This window comes from Sprattus sprattus (assembly GCF_963457725.1).
Source record: "Sprattus sprattus genome assembly, chromosome: 5".
In the NCBI taxonomy this organism is placed as follows: Eukaryota; Metazoa; Chordata; class Actinopteri; order Clupeiformes; family Clupeidae; genus Sprattus; species Sprattus sprattus.
This window is the reverse complement of record NC_137924.1, coordinates 3,316,527-3,335,272: the sequence shown is the minus strand read 5'-3', so window position 1 is coordinate 3,335,272 and position 18,746 is coordinate 3,316,527. Positions and strand designations below refer to the sequence as shown.

General features: G+C 42.9%; 2 protein-coding genes across 2 annotated transcripts; both read right to left on the bottom strand.

Annotated features, from left to right (window-relative positions):
- Window positions 1-668: 668 nt before the first annotated feature.
- LOC308365579 (GTPase IMAP family member 8-like) lies at window positions 669-2,870 on the bottom strand (the record flags this gene model as incomplete). Its single annotated transcript, XM_080839048.1, has 3 exons — window positions 2,861-2,870; window positions 1,585-2,277; window positions 669-1,273 (listed from the first exon to the last, which is right to left on the bottom strand). Exons 1-3 carry the CDS (start codon window positions 2,862-2,864, stop codon window positions 669-671), a joined length of 1,302 nt encoding a protein of 433 aa, XP_080695174.1. The 5' UTR covers window positions 2,865-2,870.
- Window positions 2,871-3,020: 150 nt separating this feature from the next.
- LOC308365578 (GTPase IMAP family member 9-like) lies at window positions 3,021-9,761 on the bottom strand (the record flags this gene model as incomplete). The annotated part of the gene is made up of 2 exons (XM_080839047.1): window positions 3,021-3,568; window positions 9,572-9,761. Coding segments are annotated over 2 exons (738 nt in total), but the record flags the coding sequence as incomplete, so codon positions are not given.
- Between the last annotated feature and the right edge of the window lie 8,985 nt (window positions 9,762-18,746).

The following is an 18,746-nucleotide window of genomic DNA, read 5'->3' as shown; positions in this document are numbered from 1 at the left end:
GTTTGACATGTTTAATTCAATAGAGTTGGGGGTCATTGTATTGATGTCTATGTTGACTGTTTTGAAAAAGGTTGTACACATTGTGTGAAACCAATGAAAACGAGTGAACACATTTGGAGCAGAAACACCACAGTGTCATGCATTTCTGCTGCGCTAAGAAGGTGATGATGGAGATCAAGTGGATGCCAGTTTCATTAAGCTTGTCTTGAGAAATTGACACAACATAAAGCTAACTGACAAGCACAAATATCTGTGCACAGGTACAATAGCATGTCATCTGTCCAGCCAAATCCTAGTAAGTCAAATGAATGAATATCTGTTCATAAATGACCTGTTTACCTTATTTGGATGAACCAGTTAAAAGGTTTGTCTGAAATGTTTGCTTACTGTTTGGAGGAAGAAGATTAAGGCTGCTTGCTTTCTTTAAATGAGGTGTCAGTCGTTCTTCTGGTCCTGTTAGTGATCTAAAGGTGCTTTGTGCAGAGCTACTGGGAGACCAGGAGTCAGAGAGGGAGTCTGCAGTCAATGAACGGGAGAATAAATAATCAGAAGTTAGAAATGAATGAACATTAATAATACACCTATATACAAATGTGGTAGAAGATCATGTTGCCCCACACTGGGGTCTTGGAAAACAAATTTACTGAGATAATGGTTGGTTGTCTGAGTTACTCACCACTCACATAATGGTGTCCTCTGTTTCCTTCCACCATCTCTTCTATCTTCTCCATCAGCTGTGTAACCTGCATGTGATCTTCTCTCTTCTGATTGTTGAGGACAAGATATCTGTTCCCACATTTCTTTACCAGCCACTGCAGACTCTCTCCTTCACTCTCAATGTACTGCTCAATGGGTGTGTCTCCCAGCAAGTCTCCATAGGTGAACAGCACTATAGTGTGACTCCACACTCTCTCACTGAGAAGCTCCAGGTGTTCCTGCACTGATCTTTCCTCTATCTCTGTGAATGAAGTGTCCACACGTATGACCAGCAGCAGAGCGTGGGGTCCAGGAACACACAGAGACACACTGAGCTCAATCTCATTTTTAGTGGGTTCAGGTGTTTTCTCTAAATGATCAGTCCTCCACCATCCTGGAGCCTCCACCACAGTGACCTGCCTGCCTGCTACTTGTCCCTGTCTCTTCACACACTGAGCGGTTCTCCCTACAGTATCAAACTCCTCTCTGCCCAGGATGGTGTTTCCTGATGAACTCTTCCCAGCTTTTCTGTATCCCAGCAACACAATCCTCAACTCTGACAGATGATGAGATTTACCTGACATGAAGAAGCACAAGTCAGTCAGTGCAGGTTTTAGTTCTACTGGATAACTTTGAATCATAGTCAGCTATAGAGGCAACATTATGTCAAATGCATACTTAATACATATACTAAGCTATGTATTAATGGACATGTATGAAAAATGACACTTGTCAATGTAGTCAATATGTTCATCAGTAGCAATCAATGCACTGATCATGTGTCTCCTATCTGCTAAATGTCTGTAACTGTGTAAAGAAAGCTAATTTACAATCCATTGGCAATGAGCAACAAAGGGCACGTTGTTGAATATGAGATTCTTAACTCACCCATTAGTGGTCTGATGAATACCGTCATCTTCCTGTCCTTCACTCTTTTTTCATCTCTCCTCCTCTTCTCCTCCAATATTTCTATTCTCTGTCTGTCCATCTCATAATGGCATCCTCTGTTTCCTGCCACCATCTCTTCTATCTTCTCCATCAGCTGTGTAACCTGCATGTGATCTTCTCTCTTCTGATTGTTGAGGACATGATATCTGTTCCCACAATTCTCTACCAGCCACTGCAGACTCTCTCCTTCACTCTCAATGTACTGCTCAATGGGTATGTCTCCAAGCCAGTCTCCATGGGTGAACAGCACTATAGTGTGACTCCACACTCTCTCACTGAGAAGCTCCAAGTGTTTCTGTAGGGATATTTTGCTTGTTTCAATAAATGAGCTCTCCACACATAAGACCAGCAGCAGAGCATGGGGTCCAGGAGGACACAGAGACACACTGAGCTCAATCTCATCTTTTGTCAGTTTACGAGTTTGCTCTAACTGAAAATTAATCCACCATCCTGGAGCTTCCACCACAGTGACCTGCCTCCCTGCTACTTTTCTCTGTCTCTTCACACACTGAGCAGTTATCCCTACAGTATCAAACTCCTTTCTGCCCAGGATGGTGTTTCCTGATGAACTCTTTCCAGCTGATCTGTATCCCAGCAACACAATCCTCAACTCTGACAGATGAAGAGAATCACCTGACATGAAGAAGCACAAGTCAATCAGTGCAGGTTATAGTAGTTCTTCTGAATAACTATTAATCATAGTCAGCTATAGAGGCAACATGGTGTCAAATGCAAACTTAACCCACATAGTACATTATGTATTAATGGACATGTATGAAAAATGACACTTTTCAATTTAGTCAATGTGTTAATTAGTAGCAATACATGCAGTGATCTCCTATCTGCTGTGTAAAATGAAAGTGTGAAAGTCCTCTCTATGGCAGAGGTGGTGTAGACACACACACACTCTGAAATCCACCTCTGCATTTAACCCATCCAGGGAAGTGACACACACACAGTGAAGTGAGGTTACACACTAACCCGGAGCAGTGAGCTGCCTTTGGCGGTGCCCGGGGAGCAGTGATCGGGGTTAGGTGCCTTGCTCAAGGGCACTTCAGCCGTGGATGTGGGCATGGGAGAGCAGTGGTCTACCACTTCCCCCGTTCACATTTTTCCTACCCTCAAATGTCTGTAACAGTGTATAGAAAGCTAATGTACAATCCATTGGAGACGAGCCACAAAAGGGAAGTGGTTGAATATTACATTCTTAACTCACCCATCCAGGATCTGAGAGACTCTCCCTTTCTCTTCACCTTCATCATCCTCTCTTTCACTCTCTCTTCATCTCTCCTCCTCTTCTCCTTCAATATTTCTATTCTCTGTCTCTCCATCTCATAATGGTGTCCTCTGTTTCCTGCCACCATCTCTTCTATCTTCTCCATCAGCTGTGTAACCTTTATGTGGTCTTTTCTCTTCTTGTTGTTGAGGACATGATATCTGTTCCCGCATTTCTCTACCAGCCACTGCAGACTCTCTCCTTCACTCTCAATGTGCTGGTCAATGGGTGTGTCTCCCAGCCAGTCTCCAAAGGTGAACAGCACTATAGTGTGACTCCACACTCTCTCACTGAGAAGCTCCAGGTGTTCCTGTAGTGACCTTCTGTGTGTCTCTGTGAATGAAGTATCCAAACGTATGACCAGCAGCAGAGCGTGGGGTCCAGGAGGACACAGAGACACACTGAGCTCAATCTCATTTTTAGTCAGTTCAGGAGTTTCCTCTAACGTATGATTCCCCCACCACCCTGGAGCCTCCACCACAGTGACCTGCCTCCCTGCTACTTGTCCCTGTCTCTTCACACACTGAGCGGTTCTCCCTACAGTATCAAACTCTTCTCTGCCCAGGATTGTGTTTCCTAAATAACTTGTCCCAGCTGATCTGTATCCCAGCAGCAAAATCCTCAACTCTGACAGATGATGAGCTTCACCTAAGAAGAAAAAGTACTATCCGGTCAGAAAATGTCTAAGTTCTTCCACAAAAGATTTTCAGGCATGAATTCACATCTAATCAAAGCCTAGAAAAAATATGAATATCTTGATAATGTGTCCTGAGAAATAAAAAAGTTAAAATACTAAATATATTTCTCACCCAGATGTGGATTGTATGTAGGAGCAGACATTTCCTTTCCCTCCTGTGAAGACAATCACTGAATGTTACTGTATGTTCTCCCTCAAGTCTTTACCTCTAACACTTTCTAGGTGTCTGTGAGACCAGCAGAGATCAGTTTAGTGTTATTAACAATGGCTCTAACAATTGCTTCAAATAACCACTAAGTTGATTGAATGAAGATATAAACTGAAAAATGGACAAATTGGCAGACATCCAAATTTCTACAAAAAAAACAATACCAAACAAAGAGTAGAATTTCAGATACCAAAGGTAATTGAGGAATAAATGAAAATAACATGATTACATGAAATCATGTTTGTGGTTTGTGTGCTTTGAAAGTACCCTTCAATATCTCTGTCACACTGTGAAAAGATTGCGCCTCGCGCCAACTCCCACACCAGGATGGTGGACTTGCAGAGGTCTTGGGTGAGGGTGTGAGAAACACGGCAAAACAAGGTGATATCCAGTGAACTTAAGTGAGAATTTATTTACAGTGCAAAACAATGATGACAAAACAGTGCAGTGACAAAACGCCAACAAACACTCTAAACAAACAAACAAACAAACAAAAACCAATTACTAATGCACAATTCTCTTTCTAAATCACAATCACAAACTACTTGCTTTTCAGTCTACCTGCTCTCCAGACTACCACACAGAAGAGAGAAACTCGACTTGAGCTAAAATAAAGCCTACCCATTAACCTAATTGGAACATACCAATACAGAGAGGGTACTACACAGTCCGTTTACATTACACTAAACATGATACACCATGACATTATCCCCACACAAATCATTTCCTTTCCCCCATCCCAATTACACAATTAACTCCGCATTTAATCATGCCATTGTCCAGTGCTCATGTTTCTTGGGGGACGGAAAGTTCGTGGGAACAGGAAGTGTGTGTGATGTCAATGCTTGTTTGTGTGGTGCGACAATGTATGGATTAACGGCGTGAAATTAGTTATGGAGCGGATACAACTCGTACCTAGCTGATCGCTGTGATGGTGAATGGTAACTGGGTGAGTAACAGAGGGATTTGTGAAATATGATCGTGCTGTGTTGGAATGGATACACGGTTGCCGGCACCGTGCTTCATTCCAAAGTAACTGGGTTGTATATGGATGCGTGTGTGCGTGTTTCCGTGTGGCAGAGAAGTAGCGTTCAGTTTAAATGTCGCGGGTGGTGTCAGGCATAGATATCTTAGATAAAGGCTAGATGGATTATGGCGGACTCTTGAATGTCCGCACAGGAGGCCATTTTGAGGACAGTATGTTTCCGGTAGGGATCAGTGGTACGTTAGGTAACGTCAGTGATCTTCACAATCGTTTACACTCTTATCTCGCGGACATTTTTGACGGATTTACAAATGACTTGATTTACAATCGTCATTACCTTGGTAATAATTCTGGATGCTTGAACATGTTGAAATGTGCAACTTAATTGTGTATCACGGCTATTGTGTAGGCTATCAGTCATTTTACATCAATTGGCGAGTTGTTCTTTCTTTTCAATATAACTTAAGTTGCACATAATACAACTGAAGTTGCACATGATTTCCAATCGGGTTGGTTTGTTAAACATCTTACATTATGATTTCGACAGGAAATTGCTGACTTTATTGCCCATGAAGATGCTAGAATTTTGTGCAACCTGCTCTATTGAACACTCCCTTGAAACGAGACCCGTCAGAGACCTGTCAATGTTATTTTCATATAAAAACCCATGTTTATAATTCTTCATAAGTATGTAGTGCCATAAGAAATATCTTACGTTTATAACAAACCAGCCCGTTTGAAAATCGGTTGAAAATTGAGCAAGTTCTGGTTACTGAAAAAGTTCCACTACCAACACAATGTTAAGGGGGAGTGAGCTGTATACTGTCCTCAAAATGGCCGAAATGTGCGGACATTCGGCTCCGTCGGCCAGAAACGCAGGCAGGATATCTAGCCTTTATTATAGATATCTATGGTGTCAGGTGCGTTAGTGAAAAGGAGGGGCTGCCTTTTCACATACACACACACAGTTTACTCTACACATATTAACACACACACAAATAATATTTGACATGCTTTGAGCTGCTGTGATAGGTGTTACGAATTGGGGTTGGGGTGTTGAACTAAAATGCACGACTCAGACACAACAGGAGTAGAATGAGAAAAAGGTTTACTGTCGAGGGTTCGGTACACGGTTAAGCAGGCCAATGGCAGGCAAACAATCCAAAAGGGCAAAGGCAATAGAGAAGTCTAAAACAGTCCAGGGTCAGCAACACGAGAAATATATCAAATAATACAGAGAACACTGGGAAACAAACACGCAACATTAATGACGAACCAGCAACGAGAGACAAGAACACAAGGAGTATAAATACACACACAACAGATAACCAGGGACAGGTGAAGACAATCAAGGCGGGGCAGACAATGAGACACAGGTGGAACAAACAAGGGAATTAACAGGAACATATAACGAGGGACAGGTGAAAACAATCAAGGCGGGGGAGACAACGACAGCAACGAGGGCACATGGTATACACAAACAAACACAGGGAAGCACATGGTGGGAACAAGGAAGCACAAAGTCTAGACAAGGAACAAAGATCACATGACACACAAGGGAGATAAACTAATAACCAGCACAAGCAGAATAACAAGGGAAGGGCGTGAGGAGACAGACACGAGAAGACAAGGGTAAACAAACACAATTGAAGACACACGTGAGAACACAAGGGATACATAGGGAAACAAGACAGGGACAGAACACAGACCTTACAATAGGTTACCTCTTGTTCAGAGATGATTCGGAGAAGCATGCATGTACGCTCCTTTAACTGGTTAATGATTTCTGACTTGTAATCTTCTCCTGCCACAGTCAAAGAGCGAAGAGCAAAGAGAGATACAAAGCTGCTAAGGGGACTTGTCTCAGTCCTCGGAGATGTTTAGTCATCTTCTGTTTTCAGTAGTTCACATGTTTAAACATCTGTTTTCAGTAGTTCACATGTTTAAACATATCAAAGATTTAAAATGTGTTTTTCCTTACCTGACTCAGTCGCCTCTTCTGTACGAGTGAAAGCTAAAACAGAACAGACAGGTAGAGCTGGTTTGGGAGGAGCTGATATGTCTACCTCTGATTGGTTAATACCTGCTGTTTGTACAGGACACATTCCAGCATGGGTGTATCGAGTCATACTGTACTAGTCTTTATGTCTCCCTCCATTAAACAAGGACTTAATATTTCAGTCATTCAGGTCAGTTACTCAGTGCAGCCATTTTAAATAACACCCACAACACAGCAGCTACTGAGTTTAGGATTCATGAGGATTGAGAGAGTTGATATTGATATTCCTGTGACTTGGGCCTGCAATTATGATGTGTCACGTGACTTAGTTTGTGTTGCGGATGTGGGTGAGGTTAGTACTCCTGATGTGTCAGTTGACTGTGGACGGGCTCTCTGATTGGCTCAGCACTAACCTGTGTGGGACTCCTGCTGCTAAACATCCTTCACTCTCCTTTCAGCACCTCCCTCCACACTGACACCTGTGCCATGGCACCTCCCCCCCACACTGACACCTGTGCCATGGCACCTCCCCTCCACACTGACACCTGTGCCATGGCACCTCCCCCCCACACTGACACCTGTGCCATGGCACCTCCCCCCCACACTGACACCTGTGCCATGGCACCTCCCCCCCACACTGACACCTGTGCCATTGCACCTCCCCCCCACACTGACACCTGTGCCATGGCACCTCCCCCCCACACTGACACCTGTGCCATAGCACCTCCCCCCACACTGACACCTGTGCCATGGGACTCACCAGCATGAAGTGGGCACCTCCCTCCACACTGACACTTGTGCCATGGGACTCAACAGCACCTCCTCCACACTGACACCTGTGCCATGGGACTCAACAGCACCTCCCCCCACACTGACACCTGTGCAATGGGACTCAACAGCACCTCCCCCACACTGACACCTGTGCCATGGGACTCAACAGCACCTCCCTCCACACTGACACCTGTGCCATGGGACTCACTGCATTGCCGTACACTTACTCTACCCCATACCCTATGCTAGCATTTATATACAATATACATTATTGCCACCACTGAAATGTTTCTCTGTCCCTACGTCCCCTACCCCTGTAACAGTTACCCTATTAGTACAGTAAACCGGTCTTGCCTGTATCATGTATTTTACCACCGGATGTCTGTGTATATACTATGTCCATCGACCAAATGCTGGCTGTGTACTTTCCCCTTCTGCCACACAACTTCCCACCTTCCTATCTCCACCCGGCCGACCTCAAGCAGATGGGTCCCCCCTTGTGTGCCGTGTTTCTGCTTAAGGTTTCTTCCTGACTAACAGGGAGTTTTTTCTTGCCCCTGTTGCCGTTGTGCATGCACTAAGGGGGTCTAGGCTCTGGGCTCTTTTGGCCTAGAGGCAATTGTATTGTTATGGCGCTATACAAATAAAATTGAATTGAATTGAATTGAACAGCATGAAGTGGGCACCTCCCTCCACTCTGACACCTGTGCCATGGGACTCAACAGCACCTCCCTCCACACTGAAACCTGTGCCATGGGACTCAACAGCACCTCCCTCCCACACTGAGACCTGTGCCATGGGACTCAACAGCACCTCCCTCCACACTGACACCTGTGCCATGGGACTCTACAGCATGAAGTGGGCACCTCCTCCACACTGACACCTGTGCCATGGGACTCTACAGCATGAAGTGGGCACCTCCTCCACACTGACACCTGTGCCATGGGACTCTACAGCATGAAGTGGGCACCTCCTCCACACTGACACCTGTGCCATGGGACTCTACAGCATGAAGTGGGCACCTCCTCCACACTGACACCTGTGCCATGGGACTCAACAGCACCTCCCTCCCACACTGACACCTGTGCCATGGGACTCAACAGCACCTCCTCCACACTGACAACTGTGCCATGGGACTCAACAGCACCTCCTCCACACTGACACCTGTGCCATGGGACTCAACAGCACCTCCCTCCACACTGGGACTCAACAGCACCTCCCTCCACACTGACACCTGTGCCATGGGACTCAACAGCACCTCCCTCCACACTGACACCTGTGCCATGGGACTCAACAGCACCTCCTCCACACTGACACCTGTGCCATGGGACTCAACAGCACCTCCCTCCACACTGACACCTGTGCCATGGGACTCAACAGCACCTCCCCCCACACTGAGACCTGTGCCATGGGACTCAACAGCACCTCCCTCCACACTGACACCTGTGCCATGGGACTCAACAGCACCTCCCTCCACACTGAGACCTGTGCCATGGGACTCAACAGCATGAAGTGGGCACATTTACTGGGCTCAGATGAAGTCCCTTTAGACCTGCACATCCTGCCACCATCACAGTGCTGAATGGTACAGGGTTACCAGGCAACCAGGGATTGTGTAAATAACCACAAGTTATACAGGCTGTCTCCTATCAGCAAAGACAATCACTTGATAGTCTGTTAGCAAATGTATGGTGTAACTGGAGTGCTAGGGCCCTCTTGTGGCAGTTCAATATGACTGCACAAATAAATGGGTTTTCTTTTGTATTCCTATATGTATGTGCTTCCGCAGCACCAAAGGTAGTCCTCGAAATACATAGTATAGTTATAAAATATTATATTATATTATAGTTTATTATAGTGTTGAACTATATATTTTGAAAAGAAGACAAAGTAAGATTTTTGTGTGTGTTCTTGTGTATCAGACAAAAACTTGCAAAGACTTGCTTTGTGTAATGCTGAGGACATTACTGGGTCTCAGGTCAAGGGTCAACCTTGTAGAACAGTGGAGCAGCTTGGTGCGGAATTCTGTGACCTCTGGGCTCCTGTGACCTCTGGGCCCCTGTGACCTCTGGGCCCCTGTGACCTCTGGGCCCCTGTGACCTCTGGGCTCCTGTGACCTCTGGGCTCCTGTGACCTCTTGGCTCCTGTGACCTTTTGGCTCCTGAGCCTCTGGCAGTGCATGCAGTGATCCAGACCAGAGAATGAACAACTATTTAGTGGAATAAGAAGATCATTTCAGTTCCAATACATGTGTGTTACCTTGAATGATCCTGTTTCAGGCTTAAATAGACCACAAGTTTGTATGTCTTATTCTGAATGTGAATGTAAGGAACAATAGTTTGTGAATGTGTGTTGTGTGTTGAGCCCCAATGCAGCTGTACAGTGATAGGTTGTGAAGCAGTACATGTGTGTAGTGTGTTGAGACCCTGTGGCAGCTGTACAGTGATAGGGTGTGAAGATAGAGATAGAAACACAGGCGGAAAGGCGTTTTGCATTGGTATGGATCTAATAGTGTGTGGAGATGAGGGGGACTTTTGCCCTCAGCTACTGTAACCCACACCAACAGGACTTCAAAACCTATCAAGTGTCATGTGGGTTCATATGTCCATGACGCTGAGAGTGAGAGAGACAGAGAGAGGGATAACGAAAGAGAGAGAGAGTTTTCACTCATGGATGAAAAATGTGTTACTTATTAACTCAGATAAAAAGAGATTTATTTTTTTTACGACTGCTAAAGGAGAACTGGATTTATTTTATTTTACTTATTACACAATATGTATTCAACGGATGGCTGGACACCTTCACTCAACACAAGAGTAGAACACCAAAGCTAGTGGAGACAGGGGTAGTTGATGATGGGAGACAGGGGCAGTTGATGGTGGTGCAGTTAATGATGAGAGACAGGGGCTGTTTTTGATAGGAGACAGGAGCAGTTAATGATGAGAGAGGGGCAGTTGATGATGAGAGACAGGGGCAGTTTTTGATAGGAGACAGGAGCAGTTAATGATGAGAGAGGGGCAGTTGATGATGGGAGACAGGGGCAGTTGATGATGGGAGACAGGGACAGTTAATGATGAGAGACAGGGGCAGTTGATGATGAGAGACAGGGGCAGTTGATGATGAGAGACAGGGGCAGTTGATGATGAGAGACAGGGGCAGTTGATGATGAGAGACAGGGGCAGTTGATGATGAGAGACAGGGGCAGTTGGTGATGAGAGACAGGGGCAGTTGATGATGAGAGACAGGGGCAGTTGATGCTGGGAGACAGGAGCAGTTGATGATGAGAGTTGGGGGCAGTTGATGATGGGAGACAGGGGCAGTTGATGATGAGAGACAGGGGCAGTTGATGATAGACAGGGGCAGTTGATGATGGGAGACAGGAGCAGTTGATGATGAGAGTTGGGGGCAGTTGATGATGGGAGACAGGGGCAGTTGATGATGAGAGACAGGGGCAGTTGATGATGAGAGACAGGGGCAGTTGATGATGAGAGTCGGGGGCAGTTGATGATGGGAGACAGGGGCAGTTGATGATGAGAGACAGGGGCAGTTGATGATGGGAGACAGGAGCAGTTGATGATGAGAGTCGGGGGCAGTTGATGATGGGAGACAGGGGCAGTTGATGATGAGAGACAGGGGCAGTTAATGATGAGAGACAGGGGCAGTTGGTGATGAGAGACAGGGGCAGTTGATGATAGACAGGGGCAGTTGATGATGGGAGACAGGAGCAGTTGATGATGAGAGTTGGGGGCAGTTGATGATGGGAGACAGGGGCAGTTGATGATGAGAGACAGGGGCAGTTGATGATGAGAGACAGGGGCAGTTGATGATGGGAGACAGGAGCAGTTGATGATGAGAGTCGGGGGCAGTTGATGATGGGAGACAGGGGCAGTTGATGATGAGAGACAGGGGCAGTTGATGATGGGAGACAGGGGCAGTTGATGATGAGAGACAGGGGCAGTTGATGATGGGAGACAGGAGCAGTTGATGATGGTGAGCAGGCTGGTGATCAGTAGGTTGTGATGCTGGGTGCTGAGTGGTTGGTACTGAAGAGAGGGGAAATTATGTAGTTGAAGTCGTTATAATATGTCTATAATGTGTCATTAGAATTATATTTTATGATAATTTGTAATGTATTATATATTTCACGTATGGGAGATGTGTAATTCATCTGCCTATTACTGATTTATTCATGTTAAAGGGTACCAGTACTCTACCTGTTCTACAGTGGTATTTGTGGAAATAGTTATTTGTGACAGATTTCTGTCATTACCATATTTTTAACTAAATATTCTTTAATCACACTATTTCAAAGCACACAATTATGCTTTTCAAATAATTTCACACCAGAAAAAATCTAGAAGGATACAAGATCTGTTACCAGATAATCCAATTGGACTAAAATCTTTACGCAGACAATCTAGAAGGACCAAGATCTGTGCCCAGAAAATTCAGTAGTAAATTCAGGTGTCTAGTATTTTATGATAGCTATAACATTCAGCACTGCTGCTTAAAGCTGTGAAGAGATTTAGAACATCCTTCTGTAGCAAACTGATATAAATAAATGGGGTTTTGTTTGATCCAATGTGTGTCTCTGCTAGGGCCGTGCAGAGACCTCTGGAGGGGCAGGTGCTCAAAGTTAAAAAGGGGGCACATGTAGCACGGATTTGTAAAAATGTATTTATCTAGGCCTTTTCTATAGCCTATGTCCACCATTGAGACGCTGAGTTCATTTCACACTATAGGACAGTGTTGTCACAAGGGGTTGGTTTATACCCCCAGACACATTACAATGTCTCCACAGCTGCCAACACACACACACACACACACACACACACACACACACACACGCACACACACGCACGCACACACACACACAAATACATCCATTTCACAAACAGGTGCATATATAATAATACTCATTAGGTTTTAAATGAGCGGGGTAACTATATGGGAACAAGGCCTTTAAACTATAATTTTACAGGCAGCAAGTACTGTAGACAGCTGTGTTTCACTGTGAGTATGAAAGTTGTCAAAAGGGTGCAATGTTTATAGTCAATGTGGGTCCATTTCAACATACAATTTTCAATGAGTGAGATGGATGGAGAGAGAGAGGGAGGGAGTGAGAGATGGAGAGAGTGAGAGGGGGAGTGAGACGGATGGAGAGAGAGGGGGGGGAGATCCTGCTCAAAACGGATTGTCTGCACTCAAATACAGTGTTGCGTGCAGAAATGGCGTGTTTCAGTTTAAGTTGTCGCACTCAAATACACTGTTGCTATCAGAAATTCCCTGTGTTTCAGTTTAAGTTCTCGCACTCGTCCTCTTGTTCCTTCTGCTCAAAGACTTCTGCTCGCTTTCGCTATCTGGCCCTCTCTCTCTCTCTCTCTCTCTCTCTCTGATTGATATGAAATAACGTTACCAAAATTCACCAACCAATACAAATTCATGACGTGAAATTAACGAAAATGCTCTCAGATTTAAAGACCACGCTCGATATTAAACGATACAAACTTCATACATTGACAAGTTTATTTACGGGAGTTCATCAACTATTTTTGGCTACTATTTGCATGCAGTCATATAGCAGACGCTTTTGTTCAAAGCGACGTACAAGAGAGAGGCATATAAGCCCTGTAGAACCTGATAATGTAATAATTTCCTGATAACGTAATAACCCTGATAATGTAATAAAAAAATCCCTCATAAGTCCCTAAAAGATGTAATAAAACCTGATAATGTAATAATATCCCAATAATGTAATAAAGTGCATTTCCCAATAATGTAACAATCGCCATACCAATAATGTAATAAAATGTTACATTAATTGGAAGTTATTACATTATCAGGTTAACCTGATAATGTAATAAATTCCTGATATTGTAAAAACTTTGGTCAGTGCTGAAATGTTGGGACACCAGTTATTCAGACCAAGTAGTGATGCTGTGTAGACAACCACCCACTATTGTTTTGCTCATATTTTGATCCCAATGGTATAGGCCTTTAGCCTCGCAAGCCAAACCTGTACAGCAAGAAGCTGTACAAGGGTCTGGCACAACACGATTTTCAGTGTGGGCGGGATTAACGGTTGTCTGTTAAGTTGCCTCTGCACGCAATGCCACACAATAGGAATGGCGCTACAACCAATCCGAGCGACTGATGAATGACAAAAGACAATTTGATTGGCCTGGTACAGTTTGGATTTTCAGCCGCGCAAAACGACGACAGTTGACCAGATGGTCCCTGGCTGCAAATTAAATTTGGTGCCGCTAGGGGCGTCTAGATTTCTAGGCTAATAGGCCCCCTCATGATTGCTTGCCATTATTGCATGATTTACAGTGCCCAAACAGTGTGCTCTGAGCTTCTTTAAAACCACTTAATTTCATTCAACACAGCAAATTCTGAATCATGACAGTTATAAACATAGTTTTTATTAAGAGTCAAGATTCTAATTGTAATGTGACACTACGATCTTTGTAAGAGGTGGGAAGAATATACTACTCATTGTTAACTGAACACATTTTTGTCAGGAATTCTATTCAATCAATCCATTACTGAATGAACAATAAAAACTTAACACAAAGACATTTAACTTCATTCTTAAATGACTTACAAATGGTAACCTATAACATTTGATATTTACCGCAGCATTTATTACAGTGAAGCAAACTCTTTTTAGAAACATCACTTTTAAACGTCACTGTTGTTGAAATCTTAATTTGTAAAACGTTTGAACATTGCATTAGATCTTCTTCATCCAGGCCACCCACATGTTGAAAACAAGCAACATGTCTCCTGGAAAAAAAGCAATAAAATATAAATGCTCTGAAATAGATAGATATCAAAACATGTTATGAGCAAAATTAATTGAGCATAGATAAACTCACTTGTCTGGCCTACTTCCAGAATATGTCTTTGATTTGGTATTTTCCAAAACTCAGATGCTCAAGTATAAGCCACGCCTTCATCCAACGAGGATGTTTGGCAAAGAGTTCGGTAACACTTTCTATGAAGCCCAGCGTTATAAGGCCCTATAAGGGCATTATAAGGGCCTTAATAATGACTTATAGCGATTGCTACAATGACTTATAGCTACTTTATAACTACGTATAATGTCTTCATGATGACTCATAATCACCTTTATGATACATTAAATCAGTTCATTATGAATGGTTATAATTAAAGACGGAATAATGCATTATAAATATGTGACTGTCGGGTAACACTTGCTATGAAGCCTGCCTTTATAAGGTCCTATAAGGACATTAATGATGACGTTTAAAAGTAGCTATAAGTCATTGTAGCACTCTTTATAACTATGTTTAGCATCTCCACAATGACTCATATCCACTGCTCTGAAACATTATGTCAGTTAATTATAAATGGTTATAATCTAAGATAAAATGATGCATTATAAATATGTGATCATAGGTTTGTGTGGGTAATCATGAATCCTATGAAGCCTGCATATATGAAGCACTATAAGAACATTCATAATACCTTTAAAAACTAGTTAAGTCATTGTGGCACTCATTATAACTATGTATATAGGTCTACACGGCACATCATAACCACCTTTGTGATATATTATGCATATTCATTAATGGTTATTAGTATGGTGACTAGGCTGCTATACAGAAATGTAATATTATAAACTTTTAGAAGATCCTATAAGTGGACTTTGTCAGCTTTAAATAAAGTGACAAAAGGGTGGTGTTGTTATGAACAGATATGAGATTATATAAGTGTGCTTTGTCAGCTTTAAGTAAAGTGACAAAAGAGTAATATAAGTAGTAAGATAAGGCATTATGAACTTGTTAATAGTGCTGACAGTAAATACAACAGGATACAGATGAAAACCCTTTTATTTAAATCAGCACTGGCTGAACATAGCCCAGATGTGACGAACCCCTTTGGGTTTGTCTGCTCTGCCTGTTTTGTCGGTATGATTGTGGGTAAATTGGTTGATTGTGTGTGCAGGCTGTGGTTCATTCTCTCTCCTTCCAGGTGCCAGTGATCAACCACCTGGGGGGGCGTGTCCCTAACCTATAAAGAAACCAGCGATTCCTGGAGTCGGGGGAGTTCGGGAGCATGAGAGAAAGAGAGCAAGATAGCAACCTGTTGACTGCATGTACTGCGAGAGCAGACTTTGATTGCATGCATTGGCTGTTTGTGAAAACTTGTACTTTTTATTGGAAATTGGAACTTGTGAATTGGACCGGTGTGGTAATTTGAACTTTGATGATTAAACCTTTGTGTTTTTGATAAAATGGTGTATTTTACGTTCTTGTAACAAGGCCAAGAGCCAGCTTTGTTACAAGTGGGGGCTCGTCAAAAACTACTAACTTTTTATTTGTGGCTTGAAGTTTTAGTTTGATTCAGCACTCATTTGTCGTGAGCCTAAAAACTTCGTTAGTTTTGTGTGTGCAACTGTCAACTTCTGGGTAAGTAGCCACTGTTTCTCAAACATTTCCCTGTTAGGGTCAGACCGTTTTGATTTTGCGGGTTATTGTTACTTTACGTGTTTCATATTTTGATAACGTCTTTGCAGTCACGGGGTACGTGGTCAGAGCATTTGTCTCGGGGGCACATTCCAGGGTTCGGTTGGTTTCAATCTGAGACTTTCTGGACCGCTGGGCTTTGTTGCGTGCATAAGTACCCGCCACGGTACCCGTGTGAAGAAAGGTCTACGAGTTAGTTAAATTGGGTTTTCTTTAGCGGGAATTTGTTTTCTTTAGAATTGCAGGCTACTACTGAAATTGTTTGTTGGCTCAAGCAGACATGACTACTGAGGTCAATACGTTTGTTGCAAATCCCTGTGATTTGTTTGGTAGTCCTAAACTTTTTAAGGGGGGAGGGGGTGTTCATGTGTTCGTGAAAAGATAAAAAATAAACATGACTGCAGCTTTTGAGTACAGAGGGTTGCCGCTCTGCACTGGCTTTGACTGTCTGCTGCCTCCTTATGTTAACGCCATGCAGATCTGCGGATGTGCTCCATGGCTTCGTCAATTGGTTCCCTTTCTCTTAAAAAAAAAGACATTTTATATAATGAGGGTTGTTTGTATTGTTGTTGTTCTCTTTAAAGTGTATTTCTGCTGTTGTGTCCTAATCATTGTGCTCATGTATTGATTGCCATGGGTTGTCTGTGAGCATATGGATGTAGAGATTAGATCAGTCATGGCTTGATGTAAAGATTAGATCTCATCACAGGTGGTTCTGGAAGAGCAACAGGAAAATTTGACTCCACCTTCTATTCCGTCACCACACTATGAGCCAACGTTTATATTTGATATACTTGTGTTGTAACTAAAAGATGTCCTGTCTGTCCTAACTGTGTTCTTGTCTTTAGCCTCCCAGGGCCTGGGATTCGCTGACGCCTCACGAGACACTCTGGTTGTTGGGTAGAGGTATAAGTATTTGGTGTTCACAAGTCGCTTGTATTAGATAGGTTGGCACATGGTAATTTACTACTGCGGACTCACTGGTGAGTGTAGTGGTAATGGTAATGGTGATGATGACAGTGGTGGTGATAATGATTGTTTGGATAGCTATAGCGATTGGAATTAATTGATTGATTGAATATGTGTAGATTTAATGGGATCTTTGTATTGTCTTTGGCTTTGTAAGGGGGAGGGTGTGACGAACCCCTTTGGGTTCGTCTGCTCTGCCTGTTTTGTCGGTATGATTGTGTGTAAATTGGTTGATTGTGTGTGCAGGCTGTGGTTCATTCTCTCTCCTTCCAGGTGCCAGTGATCAACCACCTGGGGGGGCGTGTCCCTAACCTATAAAGAAACCAGCGATTCCTGGAGTCGGGGGAGTTCGGGAGCATGAGAGAAAGAGAGCAAGATAGCAACCTGTTGACTGCATGTACTGCGACAGCAGACTTTGATTGCATGCATTGGCTCTTTATGACAACTTTAACTTTGAATTGGAAGTTGGAACTTTGTGTATTTGAATCTTTGGATATTTGGATAATTGGAAATTGGACCGTTGTGAAAATTTGGATATTAGAAATTGTGTAAATTGAATTTTGTGATTAAACCTTTCGTGTTTTTGATACACTTTGGTATTTTCAGTTCTTGTAACAAGGCCAAGAGCCAGCTTTGTTACACAGAACATAGCATTGTAAGGGTGTTAAAAAGGGTGTTAAAAATAAAAAAAACAGCAAGCCTCCTGTAGACAACTTATTGATGTGACATACGGTATGACATTTTAATGGACGGCCATCAGGAGCAAGTCCCCATCAGTTTTCATCTTGCTTATTTTTTCTTGGATTTCTGGTGTCACAAAGGAACGGCACCTAGCAATATAATAATCTTATATCCCTTTTGCATAATATATCACAAAGGTGGTTATGATGTGCCGTGAAGACCTATATACATAGTTATAATGAGTGCCACAATGACTTATCTAGTTTTTAAAGGTATTATGAATGTTCTTATAGTGCTTCATATATGCAGGCTTCATAGGATTCATGATTACCCACACAAACCTATGATCATCACATATTTATAATGCATCATTTTATCTTAGATTATAACCATTTATAATTAACTGACATAACGTTTCAGAGCAGTGGATATGAGTCATTGTGGAGATGCTAAACATAGTTATAAAGAGTGCTACAATGACTTATAGCTACTTTTAAACGTCATCATTAATGTCCTTATAGGACCTTATAAAGGCAGGCTTCATAGCAAGTGTTACCCGACAGTCACATATTTATAATGCATTATTCCATCTTTAATTATAACCATTCATAATAAACTGATATAATGTATCATAAAGGTGATTATGAGTCATCATGAAGACATTATACGTAGTTATAAAGTAGCTATAAGTCATTGTAGCAATCGCTATAAGTCATTATTAAGGCCCTTATAATGTCCTTATAGGGCCTTATAACGCTGGGCTTCATAGAAAGTGTTACCAAAAGTTCCTTTAGTTTCAAAGCCACACCACTGTTGCGACCGGATCCTTTGTACAATTTCATCATGCTTATTGTGCATTCATTTTCTGTTGCCAAACCAAGACTGGTAGCCAATGAATCTCTTATATAAATCCATGGCAAGAATGAGCTAGCAAGGTAACTGAAGAGATGAGAAACTCTTAACTGTTCCCAACATGCTCATATCCATATCAAGGGTGTGTTTGATAATTAGTTGCCATAAT